Source organism: Triticum aestivum, chromosome 2B (genome assembly GCF_018294505.1).
Source record: "Triticum aestivum cultivar Chinese Spring chromosome 2B, IWGSC CS RefSeq v2.1, whole genome shotgun sequence".
NCBI lineage: Eukaryota > Viridiplantae > Streptophyta > Magnoliopsida > Poales > Poaceae > Triticum > Triticum aestivum.
Genome location: NC_057798.1, coordinates 804688957 through 804704600, shown reverse-complemented (window position 1 = coordinate 804704600; position 15644 = coordinate 804688957). Strand labels below are relative to the sequence as shown.

Here is a 15644-nt window from a genome sequence, read left to right as displayed (position 1 = left end):
TCTTCCTTTCGAAATATTGGCCAACGTAGTCATTGACTTTAATGGCCACACTACCTCCAGATCGGAAACTATGGATCATAGCGCATCATTCTGCAGAAAATTCTTTCATTCTGAGAGTTTGTCAAGAAAAGACCGCTTGAATTTGTCACAAGATTTTCTAAAGCTGATTTTAAGTACCACCCCATTCAGTTTTTTTGGATGTAATTTGTGGACTGTTTCATGAAGGATAACAACTCCATCTAGGATGTTTTTGTCTTGCAAATAAGCAGTCTCTGAAGGATGAACCACATGGTCAGCAATCAAATTTAGCTGAATCATCATCACTTTCGTGAAGATTTTAAAACTAACCTTAAGGAGGCTGCTTGGTCTATATTGTTGCATCTTTTCAGCCTCATTAACCTTAGGTAATAAAGTAATCTCACCGAATTTTCAGCGAAACAATTCCGACTGGCCAACATGTAGATAGCCAAACAAAAGCAGGAGATCCGGTTTGATGACTTCCCAGAAGTTTTGGTAGAACTCAGCAAACCATCCTAATCCAGGGGTTTGTTGTGCTCCATTAGGAAAACCAGATTTCTAACTTCCTCCTTGGAATATGGAGTTGTTAGAAGGCTATTTTCCTCATCAGAGACCTAGGGAATGTCATCTATTCAGGACTCATCCATCGAGAAGTATCGTTCCTCTGGGTGCCAATCAGATTTTTATAATAATTGGTGATAAAAAAAATTAAGTTGCTCATGCTCCTTAATCGTATCCTCCTCCTATTGTAGGGGATGAGTAAGTTTCTTTCAGTGTCTATCATTGATGACACCATGGAAATATCTAGTATTTTAGTTACCTTTCAGGATAAATTTAGAGGTAAAATGTTGGTACCATTCAAGTTCCTGCTCACACAGCATGCGAGCTATTTATACATTGATTGACTCTTGATCTCGATAAAAAGATTTTAGACAGATAAATTGATGAGATGAAAAAAGGCTACCAAGCTTGGTTAAATTAGGATGTCAATGAAAATGACAAAAAGATTTATTGAATCATGAGATGACCGACAGTTACATAATTGCTATCAAGTACACAAACACACACGGACACATCGTTACACGGATGGATATAGCATATGGCGAGCGAACAGCGAATATAGCTTCAATGATGAAGTTCGTCGTTCCAGATACTACGCAGGGCTTGACTGTTATTGTGCTGCCCTAGGAACATCTTCTCCTACCTCTGTCAAGACTCACACCTCATCACAGACTGCGTTTGGATGGCGGTTATTGGAAGCTAATTTGCCGGTCAGGCTTAATAACCGGCCCAACACAATTTGGATTGTTGGACGGTCACCACGTCTTGTTTCGACACAACAGAGCCCAATCGATAGTGCTGCTTTGATTTCCTCATCAAACTCGCCCCTTAGTTGTTGGTCAGCTGCATCGAGAATTGCATTTCTCTTCTCACATTCTCGGACCTTCTCGATGAGGCTGTTTTTCCCAGCGCCGTCAATTAGGACTGGCTCCTCGCCACATACAACCTCAAGCAACAGCACACCGAAGCTGTACACATCAGATTCCTTAGTTATCTTCCCGGTGTTCCGGTATGCTGGGTCCATGTAGACTTGTGTTCCAATGATGTTGTTCGTCGAGCGTGAGGTTATTGCGTGGGTGAGTTGCGTCACCAGCCCGAAGTCACACAGTTTAGCATTGGAGTCCCTATCCAGCATCACATTGCCTGGCTTGATGTCCCTATGCAGGACACATTTAGCGCATTTAGCATGGAGGTATTCAAGACCCCAGGTTATTCCAAGCAGTATGTTATACCTGAAACACAAACATTGAGTTCTCTGTCAGACAAGTAATTTGAAGGTTATAGTCTCCTGGTTTCTTTCCATGATAGAAAATAATAACAAGAAAAGGTTATATTGAAAAACATTTACGTTGGAGTTATGTAACATATATTCGTGTGTTAACTACCTTTTCCGCCAATCTAGATCAAGGCTTGAACCCCGAGCCCTTACACCGGTTAGTTCTGCGTCCACACGAGCACCACGGCCATAAAGCCGAGCCTGAAGGTTGCGATCCTCCACTAGTTCGTAAACAAGCAAGAGATTGTCCTCTTCGTCGCACGAACCCACAAGACGTATAATGTTGGAATGGTTCAGCGGGCTCATAATCTCAACCTCGTTCTTAAAGGCAGCCCTAGCTTCATCTGACACAACAAGTGCCGTTTTTATAGCCACGTCCACCTCTTTGTCTTGCACCATCACTGCACCTTTATAGACAACACCAAAGGCACCCTGTCCAAGCCTTCGCGTGTCTGCGAAGTCACGGGTTGCACCCACCAATTGTTGGTAAGTGAATTTGTGAGCATTTGGGTGTGCTAGCGTTTGCGTGTCCGTCTGTGTCTTATGCAAACGAAAAAACTTTCGTTCATTCCCTATAAAAACAAAAAGAGCAACATAAGTCCTTCTTGTTGGAAATGGATGAGAGACAACATACTCTATTCCCTCCTATTCGTATTAATTGTCCCTAATTTAGTAAAATCAACGACAATTAATATAGATCAAAGGGAGTAAAAAATATTAACAATAGTTCAGCGAGGAGGGTCACACGAACCTGCTGTGCCATTCCGTCGATACCAAATCAAACATGCACAAGCCAACAAAATTAGGCCAACTACAGAACCCACCACGCCAGCTGTCAGAGAACCTGCACAAGCGCGAGATAGAGTTATGAGGGCCTTAATGCCTTATCACAAAACAGCAATCAGTGAGGACCTAGCACAAGCACAAGAAAGAGTTATGATTTCCTAGAGTTTTTCAATTTGGATCTCAAATATTGTAGTCTGACAGATTCTTGTTGTTAGAACAACATATTTTTTGTTCAGAATTTTGTGATATTCATTTTTTTTTGAATGAAAGCGATCTTTCCCCGATTTCACAAATTATGTTTTATTAACTTTGTTCACAGGTTATTAGCATGCATGCATCTGTGTGTGTCGCGTAGGGCCTTGCATACATACCTTTCCCCGCGGCGCTGCTCGACTGATTAGCTGATGTGGTCGCTTGATCTACAGATTGCGGCGTAGGGGCACCACCGAACGGCACAACCACGAAGCTTGTGTTGCCGTACCTAACAGAACAGCTGTAGCTCCTACGCTTACCATCTACTGCCATGGATGTCCAGTCCTTCGACGCATTGGCCGTCAGCACGTCCAGGCACTGCTTGCACTGGTCCGGCGGCAGGTCCCACGTGCACTGAACCAACGTGTATGGATCCGTCGACGATGCCGCGAATCGCTGCGACGAGGCCACTGCGGCCGCTATCGACTCGTTCAAGTTTCTGACTACGTCGTTACGGTACTGCAGCGGCTCCCAGATGGCTCTTGGACCATTCAGCGTGTAGATTTCACCTGCACGCACGGAAGCACACAGTTTTTTTATGGTCATGGAATTCCATTTTTTTTGGTGGGAATTATGATCACGGAATTCGTGCATATTTTACACCTAATTGATCTTATCTAAAAGAGCTAGCTACTTGTTTTGGTATGTAACAATCCATGCAGAGGACGGGAATATAACCTCCATTTCGGAAAAAAAATGCACTTGTTCTATTTTACAGGTGAAATTCATCCAGATTTTACACCTAATCTTATGTGAAACAACACATATATCATCAGAAAGAAAACAATTACCTGTCTGAGCGGTGCCAAAGAAGTTGGTGTCAGAGTAGCGGACGAGGCACGGGTCGAACCAGGCGAGCACAGTGGTGCTCCCAGGGCAGCGGTTCGGCAGACCATTAGCGTTGCTGCTGGCAGCGGCCGCGAGGCAGTCACCGCAGTCAGAGCGCGAGTAGTCAGCGGAGCACATTGCGAGGCCGTACACAGTGCCCGTGCCCTCCCCGACCGTGTCGTTGATGAAGCCACCGTTCTTGAAGATAGTCTTCTCCGGGAGGGAAGCAAGGAATTTGTTCAGGTTGGCGGCGTAGGCACTGGTAGAGGTGTAGTTCCCGGACGTTGAACAGTCCATGGCTTGCGGCAGGTGTGAGCTCAAGGCCGCATAGGAGGTTGTGTGTAATGCAGCCAGCAGATGGAAGCAAAGGAGCAACAGTGGAGGTCGTTGGAGTGCCATGGCTCTCTAAGCTAGCAAGCTTGTTGCTTGGTTTGCTGCTGTGGAGGGAGAAGGCACATGCACGGGTTTATATACACGGGTCGAGGTAGACCCATTCTACAAGGCCACCTAACTCCATGTTCATTAATTACTCCTTACCCAGACGACTTCACTTGATTATACATACAAGTGGAGTCTAAACATATGAAGTGTGCTTCTTATAAGAAAAAACAATCAAGCAGCCTTGTTATTGTTGTTGTCGTTGTTGTTGTTGCTGTTGAGAAATGTCACGCTGTCATGCTGATGCATGAGGCAGCCGTGGTGAGGTGTTCATTGAGCATAACTTTGGTGTTTAGTCATCCCCGAAAGCCCAAAATAGCAACCACAACAAAAAATCTTGTGCATCAATTTGTCAGTTTTTTGTTACTCTTTATTGAAAAGGGAGGGGGTTGTAGCTGGAAAGCCCCGTTGAAGGAAATCAAACTTTCCCCTCTCCCTCCCGAGCCGCTCGCGCGGGCGGCTTCGGATGGGAAAATCCTAGCCCCCAGTGTGCCCTCTTCCCGGTGCTCCTCTGTCCGTCACTGCCGCTACCGTCGGTGGTGGCGGCACCCGTTCGTCAAAGGCAAAGGGTGTGGATGGCGCGGCCGAACGGAGCTCCTTGCGAGCGGGAGCCGCGTCAAGGGGCAGCACGGGGAGGCTTCCTGGTGGCACGCGGTGGGGATCGCGGTGGTGGGGCGGAGCCGGGTCCAGAGCTTGCAGAGGTGTGGTCGGCGCGTGGTGGTTCTCCGACGGGCGATGGTGTAAGTGTCGGCATGGTTTGCCTGAGGTTGTAGAGGGAGGTGGAGCTCGGCCAGAAGATGTTGCGCGTGCGGCGGCCGGGTGGTTCCTGCTCTGCAGTCGTGCCTTTGGGTTGCGGGCGATGCCGGAGTTGTTGTACGAAGCAGTGCTGCAGGTGTGGGTGGCGATGACGCTGACCAGATCCGGTCTGGGTCCCAGGGCCATGTCTGCGATGGGCTTGTACGCCTGGAGTGCCGGGACTTGTTGCTCGTGGTGCTGGTGTTCGATGATGGGGAGGACTAAAGGGGCTGCTTGTTCTTGGCCCGGGGAGGAGGTGGAGATGAACCGCGTGTCCTTGGCCGTGCCGGGTTTTGGTGATCCGTGACGGTTCGGGTACGTTTGCGAGGTGCTGCGGCGAAGGCGGCGTGACCCATCATGGACAGTATGATCATACTCCTATGGGATGGGTGGGAGGTACACGACATTGGAGATGAAAATCCTGCCTTTCTTCGGATGGGGCGGGCGGCAACGACGCCCATGGGTGCCGTTCTCCTCCTTGGAGGCACCGCTGAGGTGTGTCAGGCATTTTTTCCCTATCGCTTGAGGTGTTGTCTCTGGAATTCACTAGTAGAAAAAGGGCCTTTAGTTCCGGTTCATAAGGGCCTTTACTGCAGAAAATTTCATGATTTTTTTTTATTTTCAAAGTTCTGAATTATTTTAACCTCTAATCTCTAATCACCCCTCATCACTGTTCAATTTAACCTCTAATCTCTAATCACTCCTCATCACTGTTCAATTTAACCTCTAATCTCTAATCACCCCTCATCATTCCAAATAACCTAACTTCCCGGACGGTCACCCATCCTCTCATTACTCCAGCCTGAGCACGCTTAACTTCCGGGTTCTATTCTCCCTCGTTTCGAAGTCTGCACTCGTTGTTTTCCTAACAATAATAAGATGTCAATCCTATTAACCCTCAGGAATTTAGCTTGAGCATGAAGTCACACATTTCACTGTTTGAGTTTGAAATTATTGTTCTAAAAAACAATAATTATTTAGTAACACTAATATTTCTTGAATAAGTAGTTTGACCATAGTTTGACCAAATTTGACCAAAATTCTAAAAAACTGAAATAATTATTTAGTAACACTAATATTTCTTGAATAAGTAGTTTGGCCATTGTTTGACCATAGCTTGACCATAGTTTGACCACAATTTGACCAGATTTGACCAAAATTCAAAAAACCAGAAATAATTATTTAGTAACACTAATATTCTTGAATAATTATTTATTAACACTAATACTTTTTGAATAAGTAGTTTGACCATAGTTTGATTAGATTTAACAAAAAATCAAAAAAAACTGAAATTTGAGCATAACTTTTTTTCCTTTTAGAATTTGAGGATTCTAAATTTTTGCAAACAGGCCATAGGCCGTCAAAATTGGATGCGGATTTTCGTGCTGAACATTTTGATATATTATATGTTTTTTCTAACATCGTATGCAAAAGTTATAGCCGTTTTACATTTTCCCTGCACTTTTTGCAAAAGATGCCCAAATTGAAGTTTTTAATTTTTTCTAACTAGTAGATGTGGTAACATAACTACATCTCGAAGGATTTTAACTTTTGAAGTTTTTATCATTTTCTTTTGCTTTTTACAAAACTGAAAAGGCGATACACCGGGGGGGGGGGGGGAGGGGGTACGATTTGAAAATTGCACCATTAGTACCGGTTCGTCGCACGAACCGGCACTAAAGGTCTCAACCCCATTAGTATCGGTTCGTGGCACGAACCGGTACTAAAGGTTAGACCTTTAGTACCGGTTCGTGGCACCAACCGGGACTAAAGGTCCCATTTGGACCGGGAGTAATGCCTGTACAGTGCCCTGGCCGCTCGAACTGGACTAATGCTCACATTAGTCTCGGTTCGTAACGCAACCGGGATTAATGCTCTTTTCTGCCGAATAAAAGCGCTGTTTTCTACTAGTGATTGCATCACTAACAGTACTACAATTGTCTTATTCATTATGAGTGGCATATGTTACTTAGACATTCCCCTCATGAAAAGCATCTAAATATAAACTTTTCTATGCTTGGTCATCGTCAAGTCTTACCCTTTCATCCATTGGTGGAGAGAGATCTAAGTGACCAAGTCTAAACCACTCTCTCTTGTAAAGTACTCGTAGGAGAATACCAAGTCAAGATAAACCGGCCTAGTATAGCACATTACGAGGCTTAATTTTTGTTCTACATATTATCATCTTTATTCTACATGCCAATTGCCGAAATTTCCCCATGATAATGTAAGAAATTTTGAAGATGTTCCAAAGGAAAATATCCAGAGTGGTTAGGACCCCATGGGTTGGATGACTAGCGCAGGTTTAAGATGTCGCGGCACAACTGAGTGAATGAGATGGCATGCAACAGGTTTAAGGTGCCTGAAAATATCCAGTGTGGAATGATGATTGCACTTAATGTTCTAATTAACATTAGGTAGCATGCACGCATATTAATTAATCAGTCTTGCTAAGTCTCACGATGAACCGAACTAGGGTCTTTCAGTGCAATGATGTTCGTGTCAGGGGTAAAATTGAAGTGGCAAAGCCTCTGGTCACGGTTACACCTTTGAATCTCAATGGATAGGAGAGCATTTTCATGCTAGCGAAGTATGAGAAGATTGGTTACTTTTGTGGAGTTTGCGGCATCCTTGGTCATAATCTGGAAGAATGCGGCTGGAGTCCATGCACGAGATGATATAGAGTATGGGGACTGAATGGTGGCAGTAAGAAGGGTTTTCCCTAGTGTCCAGAGTGGTAACCCTGGTGGTTTTTCTACTTGTCCAAGGGGCACGTCGTTCAGAGGGGGCATGGACTTGGCCGTGGTGGCAGCCGGACTGGCACGGGTAGTTTGCCCCATAAACGACCCTTAGGGGATGCAGGTTTACATTAAGACAGGGATAACGATATGGACATCACGTCATCGAGTCTTCTCAAGAATGCGTCAACAATGGAGGGTGAAGAAAAGGAGAAGCAAAGTGCTGCAAAAAAATTGGACATCCATATAGAGCCAGTTATTTTTAAGATGCTATAGTTCATCTCCTCCCAATTTTGATGAAGCCCCACTAACAGGTAGCAACTCGATTGACCATTCTTGTAACTGGAGCACAATATCTGTCTTGTTCCAAATGGGAGAGGTTGTTTGAATAGTTGTATAAGATATCAAACTGTTGTGACAAAGCAATTTGTGAATTCTTTTTCCCTCCGCTACAATTCTTTTTTGTGCAGAACAGATGTAGGGTGCCGACAACCAGGTCCCATTAAAGAAACCATGCAAGAAAGTACAAAGAGAGAAAGTAAATGAGACATGATATGCTTGTATGTAGGTTGCTTACTCTATTAGAAGCATGATGCTTCTACTATTATCTCAAGTGGATGGTCATAAATTGAACTAAACCAACTAGGCTAAGTAGCCTTTGGAAGTTCATCCCCTCCAGGAGCAAGTGGTAGACATTTTGACCAAAGCACTTGATCTATACAATATTTTCAATGTTGCCCGTGTTGAGAGAGAAAGCACCATCTAGACTTAATTAATTAGTGACTAGTTAGTTAGGGTCCACGTATACACAAGAATGAATGCCTATAGGTTGAGTTCATCCCCTCACACTGTCAAGTGCTGGGAACTTTGACGGACTCAACCATTCCATGCAATTGGTGCACTACAATTTTTCAATCTTCGTCCAGTTGAGAGATGTATGGGTTGTCTGAGTAGTATTTGTTAAATATATGGAACAATTAAGCTGTTTCTTCTGTCCTTACTCCTTGAAGATGGAGTTAGTTGGGCTTGTTTATGTGGCAGTGTAGAATAGGTCTACGTCGACCAGTAGTCTATAAACCCATGAATGTGTCTTCTTCGTACAGAACATCAAACCAAGCAACCAGCTTCGACACAAATAAACATGTTCAGGCCATTAATCCAATAATCACGTCACACAAGGTAAATGAACATTAAGATCTCATTTAGACCAAATTTCCCTTCAGTCAATCGAAAAAGATACTCGATCGGTTAACCACTGCAAAAATTCTAGAGATAGAAAAGTGTAGAGCCTTAGACTTTCTGAGCATTAACATTCTCTATAGAGTGAAAAAACTGTACATGATAAACGTGAACATAATTTACGACTACCATGTTTTTTTTGCGGGGTGCTACTACCGTGTTTTTCTATGTAGTTGTAATTAATATCCCATATTATCAGATGTTTATTATTCGTGCCTTATGTAGGACATGTCAAAGAGAAACATAGGTAAGTCAATGGGTTTGCATTCTTTGAATAATTGGTTGCGAATTAGGTGTGTTGAAACATAATCGACTGATAGAAATAATGAAGGTGGACAATTCTGCAGAGGAAGCTACAATGGAATAATGGGGATTCTTTTTGGACACACCGTTCATGAAGATTGTTAACAGCTAGAATACATCATCCAAAATGCAAGAACTAACTAAACTATACATGAACGCGGAGAATTCATGTGTATAATCATTATTTTTCATGGGTACTTCTTGTTTTCTACTTGGGGCTAATATAGTTTTTTTTTGGGGGATAATATAGTTGGGTCGGGTAAATTATTTTTTCTTTTTGGGTAAATTATACTAGTAAAATGATAGACATTGAGTAGCCTTTTGCCAGGAATGGTTGCATGTAACTTTTATTTATGCCATTTGAAAAAGCAAAAGCCATGGCATTTCTGTTGGATAAGTTTGGTAAATTACCACAAAAGACTGGGCACCGACTAATCCACACTAACAATTTATTATAGGATTATTATTAGACCTAAACTTAAGATGTAGATAACTGATATGCATCCAATAACAACCGTCACAATGTTTTAAATAGAAGCTATAACATTGATCAAGAAATCAAATTTTTTTCATTGATGTACAAGACTATGGTATCCATGCAAAAACAACTTAACACGGAAACATATTTCATATCAGATTATTTTTATGCTATATATGACTATAATTGTACATAGTTCATGGAAAAAAGTTTGTACTGTCAATTAACAAGATTGTGATGTAAAGCTGAACAAGTATGTGATGTTTTCATGTCTAATTTTCAAGCTAAATGTCTCAATAGCTTATTTTTTTGATAAAAAATTTCTCGATAGATTGGTAATATTAATACCTAATTACATGTTTGATCCAATTTTAGGACACATTTTTAGAGAAATAATAAGTCAAGAATTAATTTTAAAGCAATAACTATCCTACAACAGAAGATATTGCAATATCATGCTAACTCTACTAAGGAAGATGAGATATATTATAATGTAAGAAGCTATATTCCAAAGATAGCGAAACCATTTCCGTAAAACATAAAAGTTATGTAGTCTATATGGTCCAAGTTAGTTATTAATTAAAAGCATTATAGTAGTTCAGCCCATGCAAATGCTTGTGTTGACAACTACTCCTAGTAATTTACCCGAATTGCAACATTCTTCTTTACATTCTCTTATCTGTTGATGGTATCATCGCACAAAACTTTCTTTTAAGACTACAAGCAAAATTTGTTGAGGATATTGAACAACCATTTGTTGATAAAGGCACCAATAATAGCCTGCATTTCTTCCTATGCATGCAGTAAATTTGGTGTTTTATGCAAAATGGATGCGCATTATTGAGCAAGTCATTTGGAAGATGCTCTTGTTCATCTCCTCCCAGATCTAGTGGTGGATATTTTGACCAAGTCCCACTAGCAGGTAGCAATTCGATCAACCATTCTTGTAATTGGAGCACTATATCTTTGTCTTGTTTCGAATGAGAGTGGTTGTTTGAATAGTTCTATAAGATACCAAACTGTTATGACAAAGCAACTTGTGAACCCTCGTTTACTTCTGCTACAATTTTTGTTTGGCAGAAAAGATGGAGCCGGAAACCAGCTCCCATCAAAGAAATTAAGCGGAAAAGGCAAACAAGGAAAGTAAACGAGACGTGATAGGCTTATATATAAGTTGCTTACTCTATTAGAAGCATCAAGCGTCCATTAGTGTCTCACAAGTGGATTACGCTTCTAAAAAGAAGCATCTCAAGTGGATGGTCAGAGATTAAACTAACCAACTAGGCTTAAGTCGCCTTTGGAAGTTCATCTCCTCCAAGAACAAGTGGAGGACATTTTGACGAAAGCACTTGGTCAACCGTTACTGTAGTTGATGTACAATATTTTCAATGTTGCCCAAGTCGAGAGAGAGGAAGCAGTATCCATGATTAATTAGTGACTAGTTAGTTAGGCTAACTTCAACGCGCCCATCCATTTGATCCGCTCACGTCCATTTGGGTGGAAACAAACAGAAATCATGGCTCATCGTCCGTCTGCCACTCATTTCGGACCCAAGTTTTGCTGTGTTTGCGTCGCCGCGGACTCGTGCTTGCACTAACTACTACTACTCCACCAATCAACCGCTATCCAGAATATGCATATATGGTATTAAGTTTATAAAAAAAAGTAACACCGTAAGTAAGATGACATGATGTAGACAAAGTAAAGCCAATCAATATGAATAAACCCCGTCGTTTTACCCTTAGTGACAATAATACAAATACGTGTCTTATCCCCTACTATGTTACTAGGATATAGAGCACCGCAAGATTGAACCCATTACAAAGCACCTCTCCCATTGAAGATAAATTAATCTAGTTGGCCAAACCAAATGGATAGATCGGAGAGAATTACAAAGCTATAATAATCAGGGGCGGATCTGGAGCTAATGTTACCCTGATCCACTACTTAACCACGACGCTAAAATTTTCAAGCAACAATTGACTAATAAAGATGTGTTTGACAACTTGTAACATGAATTATCAAATATAATAGACATCAATTTATGAAAACAAAAGGCAATAGTCAAACTGCTTAATATAGTGCGACAAAATTACTTGAAAACGATGTCATGGATACCTAATTGCGAATGTGATGGTGCCTTTCTTTTGAGAAGAAACTTCTCCATATTATCTGCATTTAACAATTAAAAATAAAAATGATAAATCAAAATTGTAAGCCAATGAAGTATACCTAGTTACAACTGAAAACAATAGTTGATGCCCCATGTTTTGCCAAAAGACATACATTTAAATATATTTTAATAAGGTTTTACATACTAGCCCCAATTTTATCCATACAATTGTTGCGACTTGTGAAAACATATATAGAAGAAACAACACCAAAAATTCAAGTAATGACTGTAATCTAAATGAAAAATTCAAAAACAAGTTAGTACTAATTAGCTAACAAGGAGAAGAGAAATTCCGTCGTGCGAGGTGGCCATGACTCCTCGCGGTCACGCTGGCACGGCAGGCGGCAGCGTCAGTCGTCGATCGCAGTCTGCGGCCTGCCAATTGCCGTTGCTTCGGGTACGCGTTTGTCGGCCGCCCACCTATCATGAACGGATCGATTCGATCAATCAATCCCCGCCACCGCTGCACATCGATTTGCTCTCCTCGCTTGCTCGGGATAGAATACAAGAGAAGATGAGACGGATCAACATTTTTTTTAGAACGAAGACGCTAGACGTGTCCGGCTTTAAATTAATAAAGCCCACAACTTAGGCAGCGTAACAAACAGAGTCTTAGAACATCGAACACGAGCACGGAGGCTCAGGCCCCGCCGACGCGGAGTCACAAGAGTTTAAAACAGGCCAAAAGAAGCACGCAGCGATGCAATTACAAGGCCCGAAGCCAGAGCATAGAGCACGCAGGCTCGCTCGCGTGACAAAAGGGCCACTTCACGGCATAGAAGTGGCGGATGGCTCCCTAGCCAAAATGTAGACATGACGCAGACGTTCTTGAGCTTGCTTCAGTTTCTCAGCATCCTTGCGCCTCGCCAAGGGACTCCACTGCTGCAGGAAAAGGTTGCATTTGTAGATTATGTTAGCAAGGTGGGTTGGGAAGATACCCTCGATCGCTAGTTTGTTCCTAGTGAGCCAGAGAGCCCAGGCCAAGGCTCCGATGCAACTCCAAAGCACACGATTGTTTCCTCCTTGAATAGAGTCTACTATGGCCGCGAGGTCGGAGGCCGACCGAGGGTCCCAGGAGGTATTGGCCGCTGCACGAACGACACTCCAAGCAAAACATGCCAGCGGACAGCGGAAGAATACGTGGTTCGTGTCCTCCGTGACTTTACATATCGCACATAGGCCGGTCGACGGGCCATTGCGTTTGGCAACGTTAGCCGAAGTGGGCAGTCTGTTACGAAACAGTTGCCAAAAGAACACCTTAATCTTAAGCGGGAGACGCGAGTTCCACAAGCCCTTTGGCACCTGGAAGGACTGGCCCTGACACAACTTACGGTAAAGTGACTTGACCGAAAACTTGCCTAGTTTAAGATTGTGGTGTTTGTGATCCCTAGCCCTCCCTGGCTTTGGGACGGCACACCGCAGCCCATTTAACCATGTGGTACTTGCGTTTGGGTCCCGATCCTTCACAAAAGAAATGAGACCGAGGTGTGTCCATCTTGGCATGAACCCCATCTGCCAGGAGGAACAGACGCATAGCAAATTGCGGCAGTGAGGAGAGGCTCGTGTTCGTGAGCACCAACCTAGCCGTAGAGGATAGGACTTCCCCCTCCACGGACATACCCGCCCTCCCACCTTGGTCCAGAGGGGAGCCCACCCATCGATCGTGATGCGTTTGGCGTTCAACGGGAGTCCCAGGTTGGTAAACGGGAGTTTGCCTAGTTTGCAATTGAGCAGATCCGCAATACGCCTACCTTCATGCGCTTCCATGCCCATAGGCATCACTTCACACTTGTGGAAGTCAATTTTAAGTCCCGACATGAGTTCGAAGCTAATTAGCAAGGCTTTGACCGTAGCCACACTATGGAGGTCGGGTTGGAACAACAATAACGTATCGTCCGCGTATTGCAAGTGGGATATGCCCCCTGGGATGAGGTGTCCCAACACCCCTTTTATGTGCCCTGCCTCCGCGGCTTTCCGCAGCATAGCTGCCAACGCGTTGGCGACAAAATTGAACAAGAGAGGTGACATGGGATCGCCTTGGTGCAAGCTGCGCTTGTTCCTGGAGAAGTGCCCTACTTCTCCATTCACCGAGACCGCAGTTTCGCCCCCCGAGACCAATTGCATGACTCGATGCACCCACACCAACGAGAAGCCTCGACTGGTGAGGATCTGACGGAGGAAATCCCAATTGACGCGGTCGTAAGCCTTCTTGAAATCTAATTTGAGGAGGATCGCAGGTTCGTGCGTGCGCTTAAGCTCGTGAAGGGTCTCTTGCAAAGCTAACGCCCCCTCCAAAATGTTTCTACCACGTATGAACGCCGATTGGGAACGCCTTATGGTGCGATGTACGATCAGCGTGAGCCGTGTGGCGTAGCCTTTGGCACAGATTTTAAACGGAACGTTAATGAGCGCGATGGGTCTGTACTGGCGAATGTTGTCCGCCCAGACACTTTCGGGATTAACGAGAGCACACCGTAGTTTAGCCTAGCGATGTCCATGAAACCACACATGAAGCCGTTACACACATCGTATATGGGATCGCACAACAATGGCCAAAAATGTTTAAACATCGCCACCAGCCACCCATCCGGCCCCGGGGCCGTTTCTGATTTCATGCTAAGGAGTCCATCGTCTATCTCCTTAGGGAGAAACGCGAGCCCCAACTCTTCGTTCTCGCTATCTAGGACCTGTTGAGACGGGAGCCAGACGGCCGCTCGCAGACGCGCTCGTTGAGCCTTGTCGGTCCCCATCGGACTAATATAAAAGTCGTAGATATGTTGGGTAATCTCCGATTGCTGTAGAAGAAGCCCCTGCTCCGTCCGCAACCTAAGAATTGAGCATTTCCTCTGCCAGCCGTTCGCATATGCATGGAAATACTTGGTGTTCGCATCGCCTTTGAGCGTCCACTTGAGGCCTCCCCTACGCCTCCAATATTCCTCCTCCGATCGTAGCAGAGCTTCGACTTGCCCTTCCAAGGCATATCGCTGCGCCCATTCTTGCTCAGAGAATGGTCGCGTGTCCGCTTGGTTGTCGAGGAGTGCTATTTCACCAAGGAGCCTCGCCCTGAGGACCTTGTCGTCACACCCCTGGTTCGCGCCCCACCTCTTTAGGCTTGCGCAGAGGCGACACCCAACAGCGATCCAAAACGCCATTGGGCCGCGTTGCTGGCCTGTGAGTTGGGCACATCGCATCCATCTCTCCCTAAAGATGGTGTCAAAGTCAGGAACCTCAAACCACGCGGTTTCAAAGAAGAAACGCGGGCTGCAGTGAATCCTATCTTCCCCGGAAGATAAGATGAGGGAAACATGGTCCGATCCGATCCTTGTTTCAGCAAGGAGCGAACATAAGGGAAACACCACTTCCCAGTCCGGAGACACGAATGCACGATCCAGGACGGATCGCACCGGGGCTAGTTGCTTGTTCGTCCAAGTATACCTCGCCCTTGTTCTAGCCACTTCCCTAAGTTCCATAGACGCAATCGTGTTGTTGAACATGGCCACCCTTGGCCAATTGATGTTGTCGTTGTTTTTATCTGCCCTCGAATGAATCAGGTTAAAGTCACCACCCACCATTAGAGGGATCTGTGCTACAGATACCGCAATCACCTTGGCTTCGAGTTCTCCCAAGAACTCGGTCGAGCGTGAGTGATCTGCTGGTCCATAGACTTGCACGATCATGAGCTCGCGAAGTGACGCACGCACGCGGATGTTGGCCGCAATGAAGAAAGTGCCAACCTCCCAGGTTAGTACCTCGAACATG

The 15644-nt window shown here is 44.3% G+C and overlaps 1 protein-coding gene across 1 annotated transcript; it reads right to left on the bottom strand.

The window, feature by feature from the left end:
• Positions 1-1101: 1101 nt before the first annotated feature.
• Positions 1102-4120, bottom strand: LOC123042932 (cysteine-rich receptor-like protein kinase 8). The gene is made up of 5 exons (XM_044465279.1): positions 3685-4120; positions 3013-3402; positions 2616-2699; positions 1965-2370; positions 1102-1811 (listed from the first exon to the last, which is right to left on the bottom strand). Exons 1-5 carry the CDS (start codon positions 4118-4120, stop codon positions 1235-1237), a joined length of 1893 nt encoding a protein of 630 aa, XP_044321214.1. The 3' UTR covers positions 1102-1234.
• Positions 4121-15644: the final 11524 nt, after the last annotated feature.

What these genes read in the sequence shown, in the direction of transcription:
- LOC123042932 (XM_044465279.1), bottom strand. Translation starts at nt 4,120, where the DNA reads ATGGCACTCCAACGACCTCCACTGTTGCTCCTTTGCTTCCATCTGCTG. An exon ending in CTTTGGCACCGCTCAGACAG is followed by an intron (nt 3,403 to 3,684) that starts GTAATTGTTTTC and finishes CCGTGCGTGCAG; the next exon opens with GTGAAATCTACACGCTGAAT. An exon ending in GAGCAGCGCCGCGGGGAAAG is followed by an intron (nt 2,700 to 3,012) that starts GTATGTATGCAA and finishes GCGCTTGTGCAG; the next exon opens with GTTCTCTGACAGCTGGCGTG.